This window comes from Macaca mulatta, chromosome 16 (assembly GCF_049350105.2).
Source record: "Macaca mulatta isolate MMU2019108-1 chromosome 16, T2T-MMU8v2.0, whole genome shotgun sequence".
Classification (NCBI taxonomy): Eukaryota; Metazoa; Chordata; class Mammalia; order Primates; family Cercopithecidae; genus Macaca; species Macaca mulatta.
Genome location: NC_133421.1, coordinates 50,801,336 through 50,817,479, shown reverse-complemented (window position 1 = coordinate 50,817,479; position 16,144 = coordinate 50,801,336). Strand labels below are relative to the sequence as shown.

At 46.9% G+C, this 16,144-nt stretch overlaps 2 protein-coding genes and 1 long non-coding RNA gene across 8 annotated transcripts in view; 2 read left to right on the top strand and 1 right to left on the bottom strand.

Annotated features, from left to right (window-relative positions):
• The window catches only part of PRR11 (proline rich 11), a 92,516-nt gene that overhangs the window by 57,335 nt on the left and 19,037 nt on the right, over positions 1-16,144 (top strand). For all 5 annotated transcript variants that reach the window (XR_013406405.1, XR_013406404.1, XR_013406406.1 and 2 more), the window contains one exon: positions 2,876-3,008. Coding sequence is in view for 2 of the 5 variants with exons in the window: in XM_077970906.1 (XP_077827032.1) it covers positions 2,881-3,008 (128 nt within the window). In the remaining 3 variants the exon portion in view is untranslated. The remainder of the gene's footprint in view (positions 1-2,875; positions 3,009-16,144) is intronic.
• LOC144335497 (putative speedy protein-like protein 3) lies at positions 6,396-14,876 on the bottom strand. 2 transcript variants are annotated; one of them, XM_077970912.1, is made up of 7 exons: positions 14,718-14,873; positions 13,487-13,729; positions 11,720-11,950; positions 10,514-10,572; positions 8,938-9,023; positions 6,696-6,864; positions 6,396-6,575 (listed from the first exon to the last, which is right to left on the bottom strand). In XM_077970912.1, exons 1-7 carry the CDS (start codon positions 14,824-14,826, stop codon positions 6,516-6,518), a joined length of 957 nt encoding a protein of 318 aa, XP_077827038.1. In that variant the 5' UTR covers positions 14,827-14,873; the 3' UTR covers positions 6,396-6,515. The 2 variants fall into 2 exon arrangements, with proteins under 2 accessions (XP_077827038.1, XP_077827039.1); XM_077970913.1 differs by lacking the exon at positions 13,487-13,729 and having other exon boundaries at positions 14,718-14,876.
• On the top strand, positions 12,873-15,903 carry LOC144335507 (uncharacterized). Its single transcript, XR_013406417.1, has 2 exons — positions 12,873-13,244; positions 14,640-15,903. It is a non-coding gene; the product is annotated as an uncharacterized LOC144335507 (long non-coding RNA).

The window sequence follows — 16,144 nt, the reverse complement described above, 5'->3', positions numbered from 1 at the left end:
GGACCCTTTTATTAAAGGTTTCCAAAATATTCACTTGGTCACAATCAAGATAATCGTAACATATATTTAATGGTAATATATTTAAATTGATCATTATGATATATACTTATATAGATATATGTTAGTGTATAGCATATTAGTGTGTATAGCATCTTAGAAAGAACAGATATATTTATATTAAAATATTTGTTGCATTCTTAAGTGCAAAGCAGCTTTTATTCTCTTGATAATTATTGATTATATCCCGACATTTGTATAAAAAATTCACTTTATTTCGACAGATCCTAATTTGCTGTTACTGTATCAAGTGGCCTTGCCATTTTTTTAAATTTTATTTTGATTATTTTTAAATTGACCAATAATAATTACACATATTTGTGGGGTACATGGTGAAGTTTTGATACATGTAATGTGTATGAATAGATCAGGGTAGTTAGTATATCCATTATCTGCAACATGTATCATTTATTTATGTTAGTAAAATTCAATACCCTCCTTCCAGCTATTTGAAACTAGATAATACATTATTGTTAACTATAGTCATCCTATGGTGCCATAGAACACTAGAACTTATTCCTCCTATCTAGCTGTAATTTTATTACTGGAAAGGGGTCCCAATCCAGACCCCAAGAGACGACTCTTAGACCTCATGCAAGAAAAAATTCAGGACAAGTCCATAAAGTGCAAGCGTGTTTATTAAGAAGGTAAAGGAATAAAAGAACGGCTATTCCATAGGCAGAGCAGTGGCATGGTCTGCTCAACTAAGTATACTTATATCTTGATTATATGCTAAACAAGGGGTGGATTATTCGTGCGTTTTCTGGGGAAAGGGTAGGAATTTCCCAGAACTGAGGGTTCCTTCCCTCTTTAGACTATATAGGGTAACTTCTAGACATTACCATGGCATTTTTAAACTGTCTTGGTGCTGGTGGGAGTGTCTTTTAGCATGCAAATGTATTATAACTAGTGTATAATGAGCAGTAAGGACTATCAGAGGCCACTTTCATTGCTCTCTTGGTTTTGGCCAGGTTCTTTACTGCATCATGTTTTATCAGAAGGGTCTTTGTGACCTATATCTTGTGCCAACCTCCTATCTCATCCTGTGACTAAGAATGCCTAACCTCCTGGGAATGCAGCGCAGTAGGTCTTAGCCTCATTTTACCCAACCCCTATTCAAGATGGAGTTGCTCTGCTTCAAATGCCTCTATTTTGTATCCTTTAACAAATCTTTCCCTATCCCTCCTTCCTCCCCACCTTTCCCAGCCTCTAGTATCCTCTGTTCTACTAGGTAATGTTTTTATTTTATTTTATTTTATTTTATTTATTTATTTATTCATCAGATGGAGTCTTGTTTTGTCACCCAGGCTGGAGTGCAGTGGCGTGATCTCGTCTCACTGCAACCTCTGCCTCCCGGGTTCAAGTGATTCTCCCACCTCAGCCTCCCCAGTAGCTGGGACCACAGGCACATGCCACCATGCCCAGCTAATTTTTGTATTTTTAATAGAGACATGATTTTGCCATGTTGGCCAGGCTGGTCTCGAACTCCTGGCCTCAAGCGATCTGCCCACCTCGGCCTCCCAAACTTCCGGGATTACAGATGTGAGCCACCGCACCCAGCCAGTGATGTTTTTAAATGCTTTAAAATAACTGTTTTAAGGCCCACGCCTGTAATCCCAGCACTTTGGGATTATGCCACCAGGTGTGGTGGCAAGTGCCTGTGGTCCCAACTACTTGGGAGGCTGAGGCGGGAGAATCATTTGAACCTGGGAGGTGGAGGTTGCAGTGAGCCGAGATCACGCCACTGCACTTCAGCCTGGGTGACAGAGCTAGACTGTGCCTCAAAAAATAAAATAACTGTTTTAAAATACCCATGTCTTTGATTTGGGGTAATTGTTATTTCATTTTACAGTATATTGCCTATTTAATCTAGTGTCACACCACAGCGTATTAGAAAGAACATGGAAGACTTATAGGTCTGGACTTATTGCATTGCATTGATAGATTGTCTAATCTTTTTTATCCTCAGTTTATTCTTCTGTAAAAACGGGAATAAAAATCCTCCTTGTCAGGGATAATACCTTGCAGGATAGTAAGGGTTAACTAAAAAGATGTATGTGAAGATACCTAACAGTAAAGGGGTATTGAATAAATGGCTAATGTTGTTTCCTCATCTCACTACCAATTCCACCTGTCACAGCTCAGTAGATGCTGCCGGTAAAAATCATCTTTTTTTTTTTTTTTGAGATGGAGTTTTCACTCTTGTTGCCCAGGCAGGAGTGCAATGGCGCGATCTTGGCTCACCACAACCTCTGCCTCCCGAATTCAAGCGATTCTCCTACCTCAGCCTCCCGAGTAGCTGGGATTTACAGACATGCACCACCACGCCCGGCTAATTTTGTATTTTTAGTAGAGACAGGGTTTCTCCATGTTGGTCAGGCTGGTCTTGAACTCCTGACCTGAGGTGATTCGCCCACCTTGGCCTCCCAAAGTGCTGAGATTACAGGCATGAGCCACCATGCCTGACCAACATATTATTTTAATAACTGACTATAACCCAACTACAGCCATATTCGCTACTATCAAGAAAGGAAAATTCATTTAACTTAAGAAAAGCAACACAAGCAGAACAAACTTAGAGAATAATATAATGCCAAGACCAAGATCTCTCCAGAGATAGTTTAAATCTGGGTTTACATTTTCCCCTACTTCAAGGCTCTTCTGGGATGCTGGTAGTGACCTATTTCTTAATCAAGATGGTGGTTACAAGGGTGTGTTCATGGTATGATAATTCATTGAACTATACACTTAAGATTTGTGTACTTTCTATATGTATATATTATTCCTCAACTAAAAATGTAAAAATATTTCTCTGCAGAAATCATGCCCAAGTTCAAACAACGAAGACGAAAGCTAAAAGCCAAAGCCAAAAGATTATTCAAAAAAAAAGAAGCCTCCCACTTTCAGTCCAAGCTAATTACATCTCCTCCTCCACCACTCTCGCCAGAAAGGTAAGGCATAATGTGGAACAGAGAAAATGCTAGAGAGATCTGATCAATTTAAGATAGAGTTTCCAGATTTAGCAGATAAAAATAGAAGGCAGGGCTGGGGGCAGTCACTCATGCCTGTAATCCCAGCACTTTGGGAGGCCAAGGCTGGTGGATTACCTGAGGTCAGGAGTTTGAGACCAGCCTGGCCAATATGCTGAAACCCTGTCTCTACTAAAACTACAAAAATTAGCCTGTGTGGTGGTGGGAACCTGTAATCCCAGCTACTCGGGAGACTTAGGCAGGAGAATTGTTGAACCCGGGAGGCGGAGCTTGCAGTGAGCCGAGATCGCGCCATTGCACTCAAGCCTGGGCAACAAGAGTGAAAGTGCCTCTCAAAAAAAAACAAAAGGAGGCCCAGTTAAATTTGAATTTCAGATAAACAATGAATAATTCTTTCATATAATTGTGTTCTATGTGACATTTGGAATATATTTATACTATAATTATGCATGCTTTATCTGAAATTAATTTATTTTAATTTTTATTTATTTGTTTATTTACTTTTAAGACTGAGTCTTACTCTGTCACCTAAGCTGGAGTGCAGTAGCATGATCAAGGCTCACTGCAGCCTTGACTTCCTGGGCTCAAGAGATCCTCCCACTCTGTCTCCAAAACAGACAAAACCTCTAGCTTGGGATTGGCCTTCTCGTCTATTATTTTTCTTTTTAAAAATTTTTTTTTGAAAATAGATGTCGATACTATGTTGTCCAGGCTGTCCTCAAACTCTTGGCCTCAAGTGATCCTCCCGCCATGACTTCCAAAAGTGCTGGAAATGTAGGTGTGAGCACTGCACCCACCGTTATGTTTTTTTCTACATAAAAAATAATGCAGGATTATCTTCTAGAGCTAATTAATATGTTCAAATAACCAAAACCCCATTAAGGAAAAATGTCACATGACAGCAAATAATCAATCCAGACCAATATGATCACACTCACTGTGAAGGTGAGAAAACTTCATCTTTATTACATTTCCCCAAGAGACGCACTGCATTGTTCTCTTGAAAACACACAGCTCATGTCCTCCTTTAAAACACACATCCTCTTTAAAGTAACATACAGACATGCCAATACAAGGTAAAAAATTACATCTGATTTCTCACATTTCAAAAACATACAGTAAACATCAAATAAAAATTTATTTTTATAAGAATTTAGAGGAACTATCATGTAGCTGTAAGTGTAATAGATATATTAAGTATCATAGATAAAAAGAGTGCTCCCTTCAGCAGCACATGTAGTAACAGATACAAAGATTTAAAGATAAAAGCTTTAGGATAAAAAGAATCCTCTCTTAAAAAGGAAAACAAAATTATATTTATGTATATATAGCAACTATAACACCCATCTCACAACTTTATAGGAACAGTGTCTATTCAAAAATATCAGTATTTTCAAAATATTTAAAATAAATGTAATAATTCTATGCCCATCTTTTTCAAAATAAACCAATAAAATATATAGTATATATTAGACATGTTAGTATATATCTAAGACATGTTAAAAATCACAACTGAATTCTCACAATTCAGTCACAAATCTAAACAGCAAATAAAAATTTCTGTGACAGGAACTTAGGAGAACTACCAATAGCTATAAATAGAAGGGATTATTATGTAAGTATCCTAGATTAAAAAGTATACTTGCTTTAGAGGCACATGTAATAATACAGAAAACAATTTAAAGATAATAAAAGATTTAGGATAAAAAAGATTCTCTCTTAAAATGAAAAGAAAATTATATATATATAACAGCTATAACTCTCATCAAAAAATCTACAGGAACAGCATATTTTCAAAAGTACAATTTCCAAACTATTTGAAATAAACCTATTAATAATTCGATGGACAACATTTTCCAAACAAACCAATAAATGCATAGTGTGCATGAAGCTATCTGTTACAGTCTATGGCACTCATATTTTACAAAGAATTCTGTGCCAATCTGAGCGTCTGCACTGTGCCTTCAAATGCTCCTGGACTGTGGCAACCAAGTCCATAGGAAACAAGACCTCCAGGTTCCGCCCCGGGGAGGTTGGAATTCAGCAATATAAAAAAAGAGAGGTGGTGCTGCAGGACGGGGTGGAACCAGGAACACCCCTGGTTTCTCACTGTTCTCTGTGGATTCCTAGAAGTACCCGCTTTGTCTTAGGAGGACAACGGTGATCACTCTATTCAGCTCCATCTAGAACAGTCCAGGTTCTTCTAGATGATCTGCACAAATGGCTCCTCTCCTCCTTCCTGGTGTCTGCCATTAGCATTGGAATAAAGTTCCTGCTGAAAATCCGCATCTCAGCCGGGCGCGGTGGCTCACGCCTGTAATCCCAGCACTTTGGGAGGCCGAGGCGGGCGGATCACAAGGTCAGGAGATCGAGACCACGGTGAAACCCCGTCTCTACTAAAAATACAAAAAATTAGCCGGGCGCGGTTGTGGGCGCCTGTAGTCCCAGCTACTCGGGAGGCTGAGGCAGGAGAATGGCGTGAACCCGGGAGGCGGAGCTTGCAGTGAGCCGAGATGGCGCCACTGCACTCCAGCCTGGGCGACAGAGCGAGACTCCGTCTCAAAAAAAAAAAAAAAAGAAAATCCGCATCTCCCCTGGGCCCGGTGTTCTGGAAGTGAGAGAGAGGATGTCACACTTCAAGGAGGCAGCTCTCTAGACAGGAAGGTTATTCACGTCCCACGTCAAGTCTAACAAGAATTCAGAGCCATTGAGAAATCCAGTTTTATCATCTGTCCTTCATTCTGTAGCCTGCTTCTGAACCATTGTGTTCAACTGTGAAACTCACACTTAGGTGACCCTGATTCCAAAACTCATTTAATACACCCAAGGTCAGTCCCAGTGATCTGCTTCATAGCAAGGACTTTGGGTGGGTCTCCCCAGGGAGTCGGGCACCCTCAGAGAGTGTGGCTTTGGACTTCATCACAGCTGGGGCCTTTTGTGTCACTTAAGAGCTAAACTTGTAACCACGCTAGATCCATTTCTAATGTGACAACATCACGAACCCCGAGTCCAGAAGCCTAATCCATAATCCTACCTCCTCATAATGAAGTCTCATGCTCTGCTCACCGTGGTTAGCTGCGTAAGATGTAAACCAAAGCTTCACTGAACCCTCGACCCAAATCGGTAACTCAAGTGCGTCAATCATAATGAACCTCCCCAAACTCAGTATTTATGATTATTTTTGAGTCAGGGTCTCACTCTGTTGCCTGGGCTGGAGTGCAGTGGCAGGATCAGGGCTCCGTGCAGCCCCGACCTCCCAGGCTCCAGTGATCCTCCCACATCGCCTGACTAATTTTTGTATTTTTGTGGAGAGGGAATCTCGCCATGTTGCCCAGGCTCGAAGCCGGATCAAGCAATTGGGTTCCTTGGATTTCCGAAATAGACCCCAATATTCTGCCTTTACCCTGAAGGATGCAGATGTACCTTCCCTCAGGCCGATGACCTCAGGCCTCCATGGTCCCTGGTGCTCTAGGAAAGGCGGGCGCGATCTCGTGCCCACACCCAGTGCTCTGGGTCATAAGCCTGGATCTGGAAAAACAAATGCCCCTTAAGAAGATGGGGACTCCCCAGGATACCCCTCCCCCCGCTTCCAGCCTCCAGCCCACCCGATTCCTCCCTACCTCCTCCACCTCCCCACGCCCCACCCACCTCCTCCAACTCCTCCAGGGAAACCCAAGCCCTGCAGCGCATGGAACAGAAGAACTGGAACCGAAGCTTATGGAACAAGGGTATCTGGGATCGGTTCTTCCCATACAGGAAGTAGAAGATGTTTCGTTTGGAGGCCTCGTTGTCCTCCTCCATGTCATTGGCCAGGTAGCTGGGGACAGAAATCAGGTTGCTGCTCAGGGGCACCACCAGGAGAGACCTCCAGCCGAGGTCAGCTTCCCAGAGAGGAGGGCAGGGGACTGCCCTCAGCTCAGGACTGGCACCCACCCTGCAGAGCTATGCCTTCCTCAGGAGGGCCCTGATGGACAGAGACCTGCTGAAGGGCATCTCCCACTCCTTCAGGATGGAGACAAAAACCCAACTGGTGGCCAAGAGTGGTGGCCTACTCCTGGAATCCCAGCACATTGGGAGGCTGAAGCAGGATCATTTGAGGCCAGGAGTTTGAGATGAACCTGGGCAACATAGCAAGACCCTCATCTCTATAAAAAATGTAAAAAACACGCTGGACGTGGTGACTCATGCCTGTAATCCCAGCACTTTGGGAGGCTGAACCAGGTGGATCGCTTGAGGCCAGGAGTTCAACACCAGCGACACCATCCTGGTCAACACGGTGAAACCCCATCCCTACTAAAAATACAAAAATCAGCCTGGTGTGGTGGCACAGGCACCCTTTAGTCCTAGCTACTCAAAAGGCTGAGGCACAAGAATTACATGAACCCAGGAGGAGGAGGTTACAGTGAGCCAAGATTGGGCCACTCCATTCTAGCCTAAGAGGCAGAGCAAGTCTCTGTATCAATCAATCAATAAATAAATAAATAAATAAATAAATAAATAACTGTCCAGGTGTGGTGGCACAGCCCTGTGGTCAAAGCTAATCTGGAGGCTGAGGTGGTAGGATCACTTGAGTACAGGATATGGAGGCTGCAGTGAGCTATGATCTCACCACTGCACTCCAGCTTGGGGGACAGAGCAAGTCTGTCTAAAAAAGTAAAATAAATTGAATACATTGATATTTTGCCAAACCCTGCCTTCTACAGGCATCTAGTCTAATGGGACTGGGAGTAATCAGGGCAGATGACCTAATCCCAATGTCACATGGTAATAGGATGTAACTGGAGAGCTACGAGCATGCAAAAGTTGGAAGATGAAGGAAGGCATCACAGAGGCCATGGGGTGAACTGACTTTAAGGAATGGGTCCTTCACTTCAGAACCACATGGGTGTGGAACACCCAGACAGAAAACACAAATGCAAAGTCGAGTAGAGGGCATTTGGAAGGAGCGGTGAAGCCACGCCAGGAAACACCAAGATGGCGAGCCAGTTTGGTTGTAGAGATTGTAGAGAGGGTGGAATTTGCACTGTGGACCCCGGCCTCGATTTTGAAAGACATCAGCTAAGGAAGTTGTTCAGGTGGGCAGTGAGGGCGTTGTGCTTTGGAAAGATGCTCAGGCTGCACTAGGAAGCCCCAAGGCTTGGAGAGAGACTCCAGGAGACCCCAGCAGGGAGCATTTGACAGTGGATTAGAGTGATGCAAGAGGGACCTGAACTGTGGCCTCTGTCATGGGAACCTCGAGGAGGTCGATGGCATTTGCAGTTGATGGAAGGAGAGAGAGAGAAGAACCAGAAACGTCTGCTTGCTGGGGGGAGCGTCGTGTCCACTCCTCTGCTCCTTTTCTTCTCCCCTTAGCGGTTGATGGTTCCTTTTGTTTTATTCTTTTATTTGTACACTGGCATTGGAATTTGTTTTTTTGGCTTTCTTTTTTTTTTTTGAGAAAAAGTCTCGCTCTATTGCCCAGGCTGGAGTGCAGTGGCTCAATCTTAGCTCACTGCAACCTCTGCCTCCTGGGTTCAAGGGGTTCTCTTGCCTCAGCCTCCCAAGTAGCTTGGATTACAGGTGCACACCACCATGCCCAGCTAATTTTTCTACTTTTAGTAGAGATGGGGTTTTGCCATGTTGGCCAGGCTAGTATTGAACTCCTGACCTCAAGTGATCCGTTTGCCTCAGCCTCCCAAAGTGCTGGGATTACAGGCATGAGCCACCGCGTCCAGGCTGAGTTTCTTTTTAGAAACAACAGTCTAAGAACAAGATAGTATAATCCTCTTTTTTCTGTACACAGAGTAAAGAGGACAAATAGGTGAAAGAATAAATGAAAGGCTGGAATCCCACTTTCCCTGCTGTCCCAGGGCATTGGATATTGACGGATAGGAGGAAGCAAACCACTCACAGAGCCAGGAAGAAATGAATGCGTTGGTATTGCCAGGAGAAGAGGCCAGCACGGCTAAAATATGCTATGACCATAGCCAGGAGATACTGGTGGAGAGAAAGAAACAGAGAGAGGGAGAGGTCACATCTTGAGAGAGGACGATCATGGAGATAGTAGAATGGGGGTGTGGGGAGGGGCTGCCCATCAGAGAAGGGACCTCAGTGTTGGCATGACTGTGCTCATGTGGAAATTGCAGGGTGGAGGAGTATTCCTCCCATCACCGGAGGAAGGGATGTCGGTGATGCTCCCAGGATGGTGGGCTCCAATGGGATCTTTTAACGGGTGTGTCTAGGTCGGCTGGTGTCAGGAGGGTCTTTTGTGTGCCAGGCAGAGAACTGTCTCAAAGAGCTGAGAGTAGAGGGGCCAGGAGCTTCAGGGTGCGGCCTGACTGCCAAACGACCTGTAGGAGAGGCAGGGGCCACTCATTCACTCGGCAAGAGACCAGCAGTGTCCTGAGGGAGATGCTGACAAATCATAAAAAGACCAAGAATAGCGGGGCGCAGTGGCTCACGCCTGTAATCCCAGCACTTTGGGAGGCCGAGGCGGGCGGATCACAAGGTCAGGAGATCTCGACCATCTTGGCTTACGCAGTGAAACCCCGTCTCTACTAAAAACACAAAAAATTAGCCGGGCGTGGTGGCGGGCGCCTATAGTCCCAGCTGCTGGGGAGGTTGAGGCAGGAGAATGGCGTGAACCCAGGAGGCAGAGCTTGCAGTGAGCAGAGATTGCGCCACTGCACTCCAGCCTGGGCGACAGAGCGAGACTCCGTCTCAAAATAAAAAAAAAAGACCAAGAATAGCTGGGAGTGGCAGCTCAAGCCTGTGATCCCAGTAGTTTGAGAGGCTGAGACAGGAGGATCACATGAGCCCAACAGTTCGAGAACAACCTGGGCAACTTAGCAAGACCATTTGTATAAAATTATTCAAGCATGATGGCATGTGCCTGTACTCCCAGCTACTCAGGAGGCTGAGGCAGGAGGATTGCATGAGCCCAGGAATTAGAGGCTGCAGTGAGCTGCGATCATGCCACTCTACTCCATCCTGGGGAACACAGCTGGATACTGTCTCAAAAAAAAAAAAAAAAAAAAAAGTGGGCACCAAGACTCAAGACTGTGGGAGCTGGAGGGGCACAGTGGCTCACTTCTGTAATCCCAGCATTTTGGGAGGCCAAGGCGAGCGGAACACCTGAGGTCAGGTGTTCAAGACCAACCAGGTCAACATGGCAAAACCTCGTCTCTACTAAAAACACAAAAATTAGCCAGCCATGGTTAATTGTAATCCCAGCTGCTTGGAAGACTGAGGCAGGAGAATGCCTTGAACCTAGGAGGCGTCTGCTGCAGTGAGCCAAGTTTGAGACACTGCCTCCAGCCAGGGCAACAGAGCGAGACTATCTCACAAAAAGAAAAGAAAAAGACTGTGGGAGCATCTGGTGGGAAGTGCTGGAGGGAGAGAGGAGAGGAACTGTGGGTTTGGAAGCTGCGCCCTCCCCCCGGCAGTGCACTGAAGCAGGAACACAGTTCTGTGGAGAACAACCTTACCTTGTCGGACACCCTCAGATCTTTGTCCCAGGCCAGGAATCTTTTAACGACAGGATCCTCTGTGATTAGAGAGCAGATGTCAGCATGAGAAGCAGGACAGGGTTTCTGTGGGAGCAGCAGGGCAGCAAGGAGAAGTGTGTCTCCCTGGGGGAAATCTCAGGATTGCTGCCACAAGTGAGGTGGATGGGAGAGGGGAGAATGACTTTCACTGGGCAAGGGAGAGAGGCTCCTGCTCTGAGACTCGCCTGAGAAGAGGCCGAAGGAGGCCTTGGGTGTGAGAATCTACAGGATGTAGAGCTGGCAATAAACCAGAACGCCCTCCCAGCAGACACAGAGGGACCACTGCACAGTCATAAAGGAATTCCCATCATTTCCTCATGAGACAGTCACATCAGGGTGTGACCATGGCCTAGGTATCCCCCTCTACGGATGGAGACACTTAGGTTTAGAAAAGTCAGCAAGAGACAATAAGTTTTAGAGGGCACAGCTGAAGCCACTTTCTTTGATTTTTGATTTTGTTTTATAAATTTATTTTTTGGTTTTTTTTTTTTGAGCTGGAGTCTCGCTCTGTGGGCCAGGCTGGAACGCAGTGGCACGATCTCAGCTCACTGCAACCTCAGCCTCCCGGGTTCAAGCGATTCTCCCATCTCAGTCCCCTGAGTAGCTGGGATTACAAGCGTGTGCTACCATGCCTAGCTAATTTTGTATTTTTAGTAGAGATCAGGTTTTACTATGTTGGTCAGGCTGGTCTCTAACTCCTGACCTCAGGTGATCCACCAGCCTCGGCCTCCCAAAGTGCTAGGATTACAGGTATGAGCTACTGCACCCGGCCTTGCTTTTTCTTTTGAGACAGAGTTTTGCTCTGTCACCCAGGCTGGAGTGCAGTGGTGCCATCATAGCTCACTGCAGCCTCAAAAGTCCTGAGTTCAAGCAATCCTCTTGCCTCAGCCTCCCAACATGGTGGGATCTCAGGCGTGAGCCACCGCACTTGGCCCAAAACCAAGATTTCTTATCCCAAGCGCTGACCTAATCCTAATCTTCTATTGTCTCCTAAGCGTCCCTTATGAGTGATCACTTCTGAGTCCTCCCGCATGGAGAGCTCACCCACTGGGGGCATATTTTTCCCATTGGAAAAGTGTGGTTATTGGAAGTTGCCTCTTTTTTAGAATATCAGGACTGGAGGTGCTCTCTGGGGTGTCCTCCTACCAAGCAGCCTGTTGAAAGTCTCGTGGTGCTCAGGGAGCACGCATGACACTCGCCGTCGCTTCAGCTTCATCTTGAGCCCACACAGCGTCTCCGCCGCCCAGGTCTCCTCAGGCTCAGGGGCGAGCTCCTTCTCTGGCTCCTCCTCCGATGACTCCTCAGATTCGTCCGACCACTCCCTCTTCCTTTTCCAGCAAAGGGACCTACACGGGGGACTGGGATCTACCCCAGGGGCTGAGTAAAGAAACCATGCCACTGTGTAATGCTTCTGCAATTGATCACCTTAGAGCCTGACCCAAAATGCCAAACCACTCTCCATCCTCCCCAGCCCCCAGACTGCTGGCTTCTCCAAGGCATCTTTCTGTCTTTCTCCTTTGCTGAACCCCATGAGCCGCACCTTCCCCTCTCCAAAACGCCAAACCACTCTTCATCCTCCCCAGCCTTACAGACTGCTGGCTTCTCACTGCAACCTCCGTCTCCCAGGTTCCAGTGACTCTCCTGCCTCAGCCTCCCAAGTAGCTGGGATTACAGGTGCTTGTCATAACGCCCAGCTCATTTTTGTACTTTTAGTAGAGACAGGGTTTCGCCATGTTGGCCAGGCTGGTCTCTAACTCCTGGCCTCAAGTGATCTGCCTGCCTTGGCCTCCCAAAGTACTGGGATTACAGGTGTGAGCTACAGCACCCTGCCTCAGTCCCTCCATTCTTCCCACACACCTCCTCAGGTGCTCCTTCCTGACTTCTGGACCTGTCCTTTTCTCTTTTTTTTTGCCACAGGGTCTCAATCTCTCCCTCAGACTGGAGTGCAGTGGTGCTATCTTGGCTCAAAGCAACCTCCACCTCCCGGGTTCTAGTGATTATCCTGTCTCAGCCTCCCAAGTAGCTGGGAATACAGGTGTGCACCACCACGCCCAGCTAAGTTTTGTATTTTTGGTATTGACGAGGTTTCTGTATATTGGTCAGGCTGGTCTCGAACAACTGACCTCAGGTGATCCACCCGCCTCAGCCTCCCAAAGTGCTGGGATTACAGGCGTGAGCTACCGCACCCGGCCTTTGGTTTTCTTTTGAAACAGGGTTTTGCTCTGTCATGCAGGCTGGAGTGCAGTGGTGCAGTCATAGCTCACTGCAGCCTCAAAGTCCTGAGTTCAAGCAATCCTCTTGCCTCAGCCTCCCAGTGTGCTGGGATCTCAGGCATCAGCCACCACACCTGGCCCAAAACCAAACTTTCTCTCTTTTTTTTTTTTTTTGTTGTTGTTGTTGTTGTTGTTTTGAGACGGAGTCTCGCTCTGTCACCCAGGCTAGAGTGCAGTGATGCGATCTCGGCTCACTGCAAGCAACACCTCCGGGGTTCATGCCATTCTCCTGCCTCAGCCTCCCGAGTAGCTGGGACTACAGGCACCCGCCACCATGCCCGGCTAATTTTTTGTATTTTTAGTGGAGACTGGGTTTCACCATGTTAGCCAGGATGGTCTTGATCTCCTGACCTTATAATCCGCCCACCTCGGCCTCCCAAAGTGCTGGGATTACAGGCGTGAGCCACAGCGCCCAGCCCAAAACCAAGCTTTCTTGTCCCAAGCGCCAACCTTTATCAAGTCCAGCCTAATCCTCTATCATCTCCTAAGTGTCCCTCATGAGTGATCACTTCTGAGTCCTCCCGCATGGAGAGCTCACCCACTGGGGGCATATTTTTCCCATTGGAAAAGTGTGGTTATTGGAAGTTGCCTCTTTTTTAGAAGAACAGGATTGGAGGTGCTCTCTGGGGTGTCCTCCTACCAAGCAGCCTGTTGAAGTCCTCGTGGTGCTCAGGGAGCACGGACGACACTAGCTGTTGCTTCAGCTTCAACTTCAGCTTCATCTTGAGCCCACACAGCGTCTCCACCACCCAGGTCTCCTCAGGCTCATGGGCGAGCTCCTTCTCTGGCTCCTCCTCCGATGACTCCTCAGATTTGTCCGACCACTCCCTCTTCCTTTTCCAGCAAAGGGACCTACATGGGGGGCTGGGATCTACCCCAGAGGCTGAGTGAAGAAACCAGGCCACCGTGTAATGCTTCTGCAACTGATCACCTTAGACCCTGACCCCAAACCCCAAACCACTCTCCATCCTCCCCAGCCTCAGAGACTGTTAGCTTCTCCAAGGCATCTTTCTGACTTTCTCCTCTGCTCAACCCCATGTCCTGCTCCTTCCCCTCCCCATTATTCCGACTCTGTGTCCTCAGAACACTTCCTCATGTCCTTCCCTGATCCCTGGCTCTCTGAGCCCCTCCTTTGTTTTTTGTTTTTTGTTTTTGTTTTGTTGTGTTTTTTGTTTTGAGACAGAATCTTGCTTTGTCACCCAGGCTGGAGTGTAGTGGTGCAATCTCAGCTCACTGCAACATCTATCTCCCGGAGTCCAGTTATTCTCCTGCCTCAGCCTCTCAGGTAGCTGGGATTACAGGTGCCTGCCATAATGCCCATTTTTGTACTTTTAGTAGAGACGGGGTTTCACCATTTTGGCCAGGCTGCTCTCAAACTCCTGGCCTCAAGTGATCCGCTTGCCTTGGGCCTCCCAAAGTGCTGGGATTACAGGTGTGAGCCACTGCACCTGGCCTGAATTTCTCCATTCTTCCCACACACCCTCCTCAGGTGTGTGGAGACTTCCTGACCTCTGACCCTTCTTTCTTTTTTGGAGACAGTGTCCAACTCTCTCACCCAGACTGGAGTGCAGTAGCGCAATCTCGGGTCACTGCAACCTCTTCCTCCCAGGCTCAAGCGATTCTCCTGTCTCAGCCTCCCAAGTGGCTGGGATTACAGGCGTGCACCACTACCGCCTGGCTAATTTTTGTACTTTCAGTAGAGATGAGGTTTCACCATGTTGGCCAGGCTGGTCTTGAACTCCTGACCTCAGGTGATCCGCCCGCCTCAGCCTCCCAAAGTGTTGGGGTTACAGGTGTGAGCCACTGCACCCAGCCCCCTTCCTTCATCTTAGTCAACCCTATCCCACCTCTTCTTCCTCCAGTCACCTCACCTGATGGTCCTGACACTTCATTATCTACCACCTCCTGGCGGGGGTACCCCGAGGTGCTCAGCTGGGGGCTCTGCTCCTCATCCTGGGGGTGCGGTTGACAACTGGTCATGATCTTTCCAAAATCTGTCCCAACCCACGGAACCTAGTCTCTGTTCTGTCCAAAGCCGCCTTCTGGATTCTGCTAGGACCCGGAAGAGTGTATTATCAATTATTGAGGCTAGGAGAAGTCAGGAGTGGAGAACAGCTCTGAGAAGATGCTGTTGTCCACCTGAGCTCCCAGGCGCCAACGGAGGCCGGTCCTTCCAATCAGGAAGGTTGGAATCTCTGATGTCATCGGTCTTTCCAACCTGGCAACCAGTTTGAAGAAAAACACATGTAACTGTCAAGCTGATCTCTTGTCCTGGAGATCCTGGGTGAATGGATGGTACCTCCTGCCACTGTCCCAACCTCAGACCACTGTCCAAAAGCATCATCAGGGTCTCCGCATCCCTCTGTTCCCTGTCCCAGCAGAGGCTGTGTCCTCTCCACGCAAAGCATGTTGGGGTCTCCTCTGTACATGCCCATTTCAGAGACCAGTCTGGTAGGAGAGGGAACAGGGTGGGAAAGAAAACTAGGGTAAGCAGAAACTATGAAACTTTACAAGAGTGAGATTATCATGTACAAGAGATCCCAAGAACATTGACTTGATGAAAAAGTCACATCAGAGCACTCAATTTGTCACTTTTCTGCCGAATGTTTACTGACTTTCACTGTCTGAGATTCTATACTGGGGGTACATATGTCCTCTGCCCTAAGGCATCTTTGAGTCCAAGAGACATTTTGAGGCCTGAAAATCATAGGAAACTGCCCTTGAGCTCACACATGTTTCCAATGGTGTCCCCAATTTCAGGTAGTCCATGGATTACCTAAAGCCAGCCCCTCCAGTTTGGCTAAGAAACTAGTCTGTATATCAAGTTTTGTATCATATGTATTGCTCTGAACTCAGAAATTTCCCTACCATTTATGGATTCTATGAATAAAATATCCCATGTACAAAAAGACTAAATCGAAAAATCTCAACTGTGCACAGTGGCTCATGCTTGTAATCCCAGCACTTTGAATGGCCAAGGGAGGAAGATTGCCTGAGGCCAGCAGTTCAAAACCAGTGTAGGCAACATAGCAAGATCCCATCTCTAAAAAAACAAAACCAAACCAAATTAGACAGGTGTGGTGGCTGGCACCTGTGTTCCAACTACTTGGGAGACTCATGCGACAGGAAGATCACTTGAGCCCAGGAGTTAGAAGCTGCAGTGAGCTATGATCTTGCCACTGCACTCGAGTCTGGGCAACACAGCAAGACGTTGTGTCAAAAACATTTTTTTTTCTTGGATAAAAAATAAAAGAGTTGCATGATATTCAGAGACTATCCAAAAAACCTGTGGGTTCCC

What these genes read in the sequence shown, in the direction of transcription:
- LOC144335497 (XM_077970912.1), bottom strand. Translation starts at nt 14,826, where the DNA reads ATGACCAGTTGTCAACCGCACCCCCAGGATGAGGAGCAGAGCCCCCAG. An exon ending in TGAAGTGTCAGGACCATCAG is followed by an intron (nt 13,730 to 14,717) that starts GTGAGGTGACTG and finishes TTCTTCACTCAG; the next exon opens with CCTCTGGGGTAGATCCCAGC. An exon ending in CCCTGGAGGAGTTGGAGGAG is followed by an intron (nt 6,576 to 6,695) that starts GTGGGTGGGGCG and finishes TTGTTTTTCCAG; the next exon opens with ATCCAGGCTTATGACCCAGA.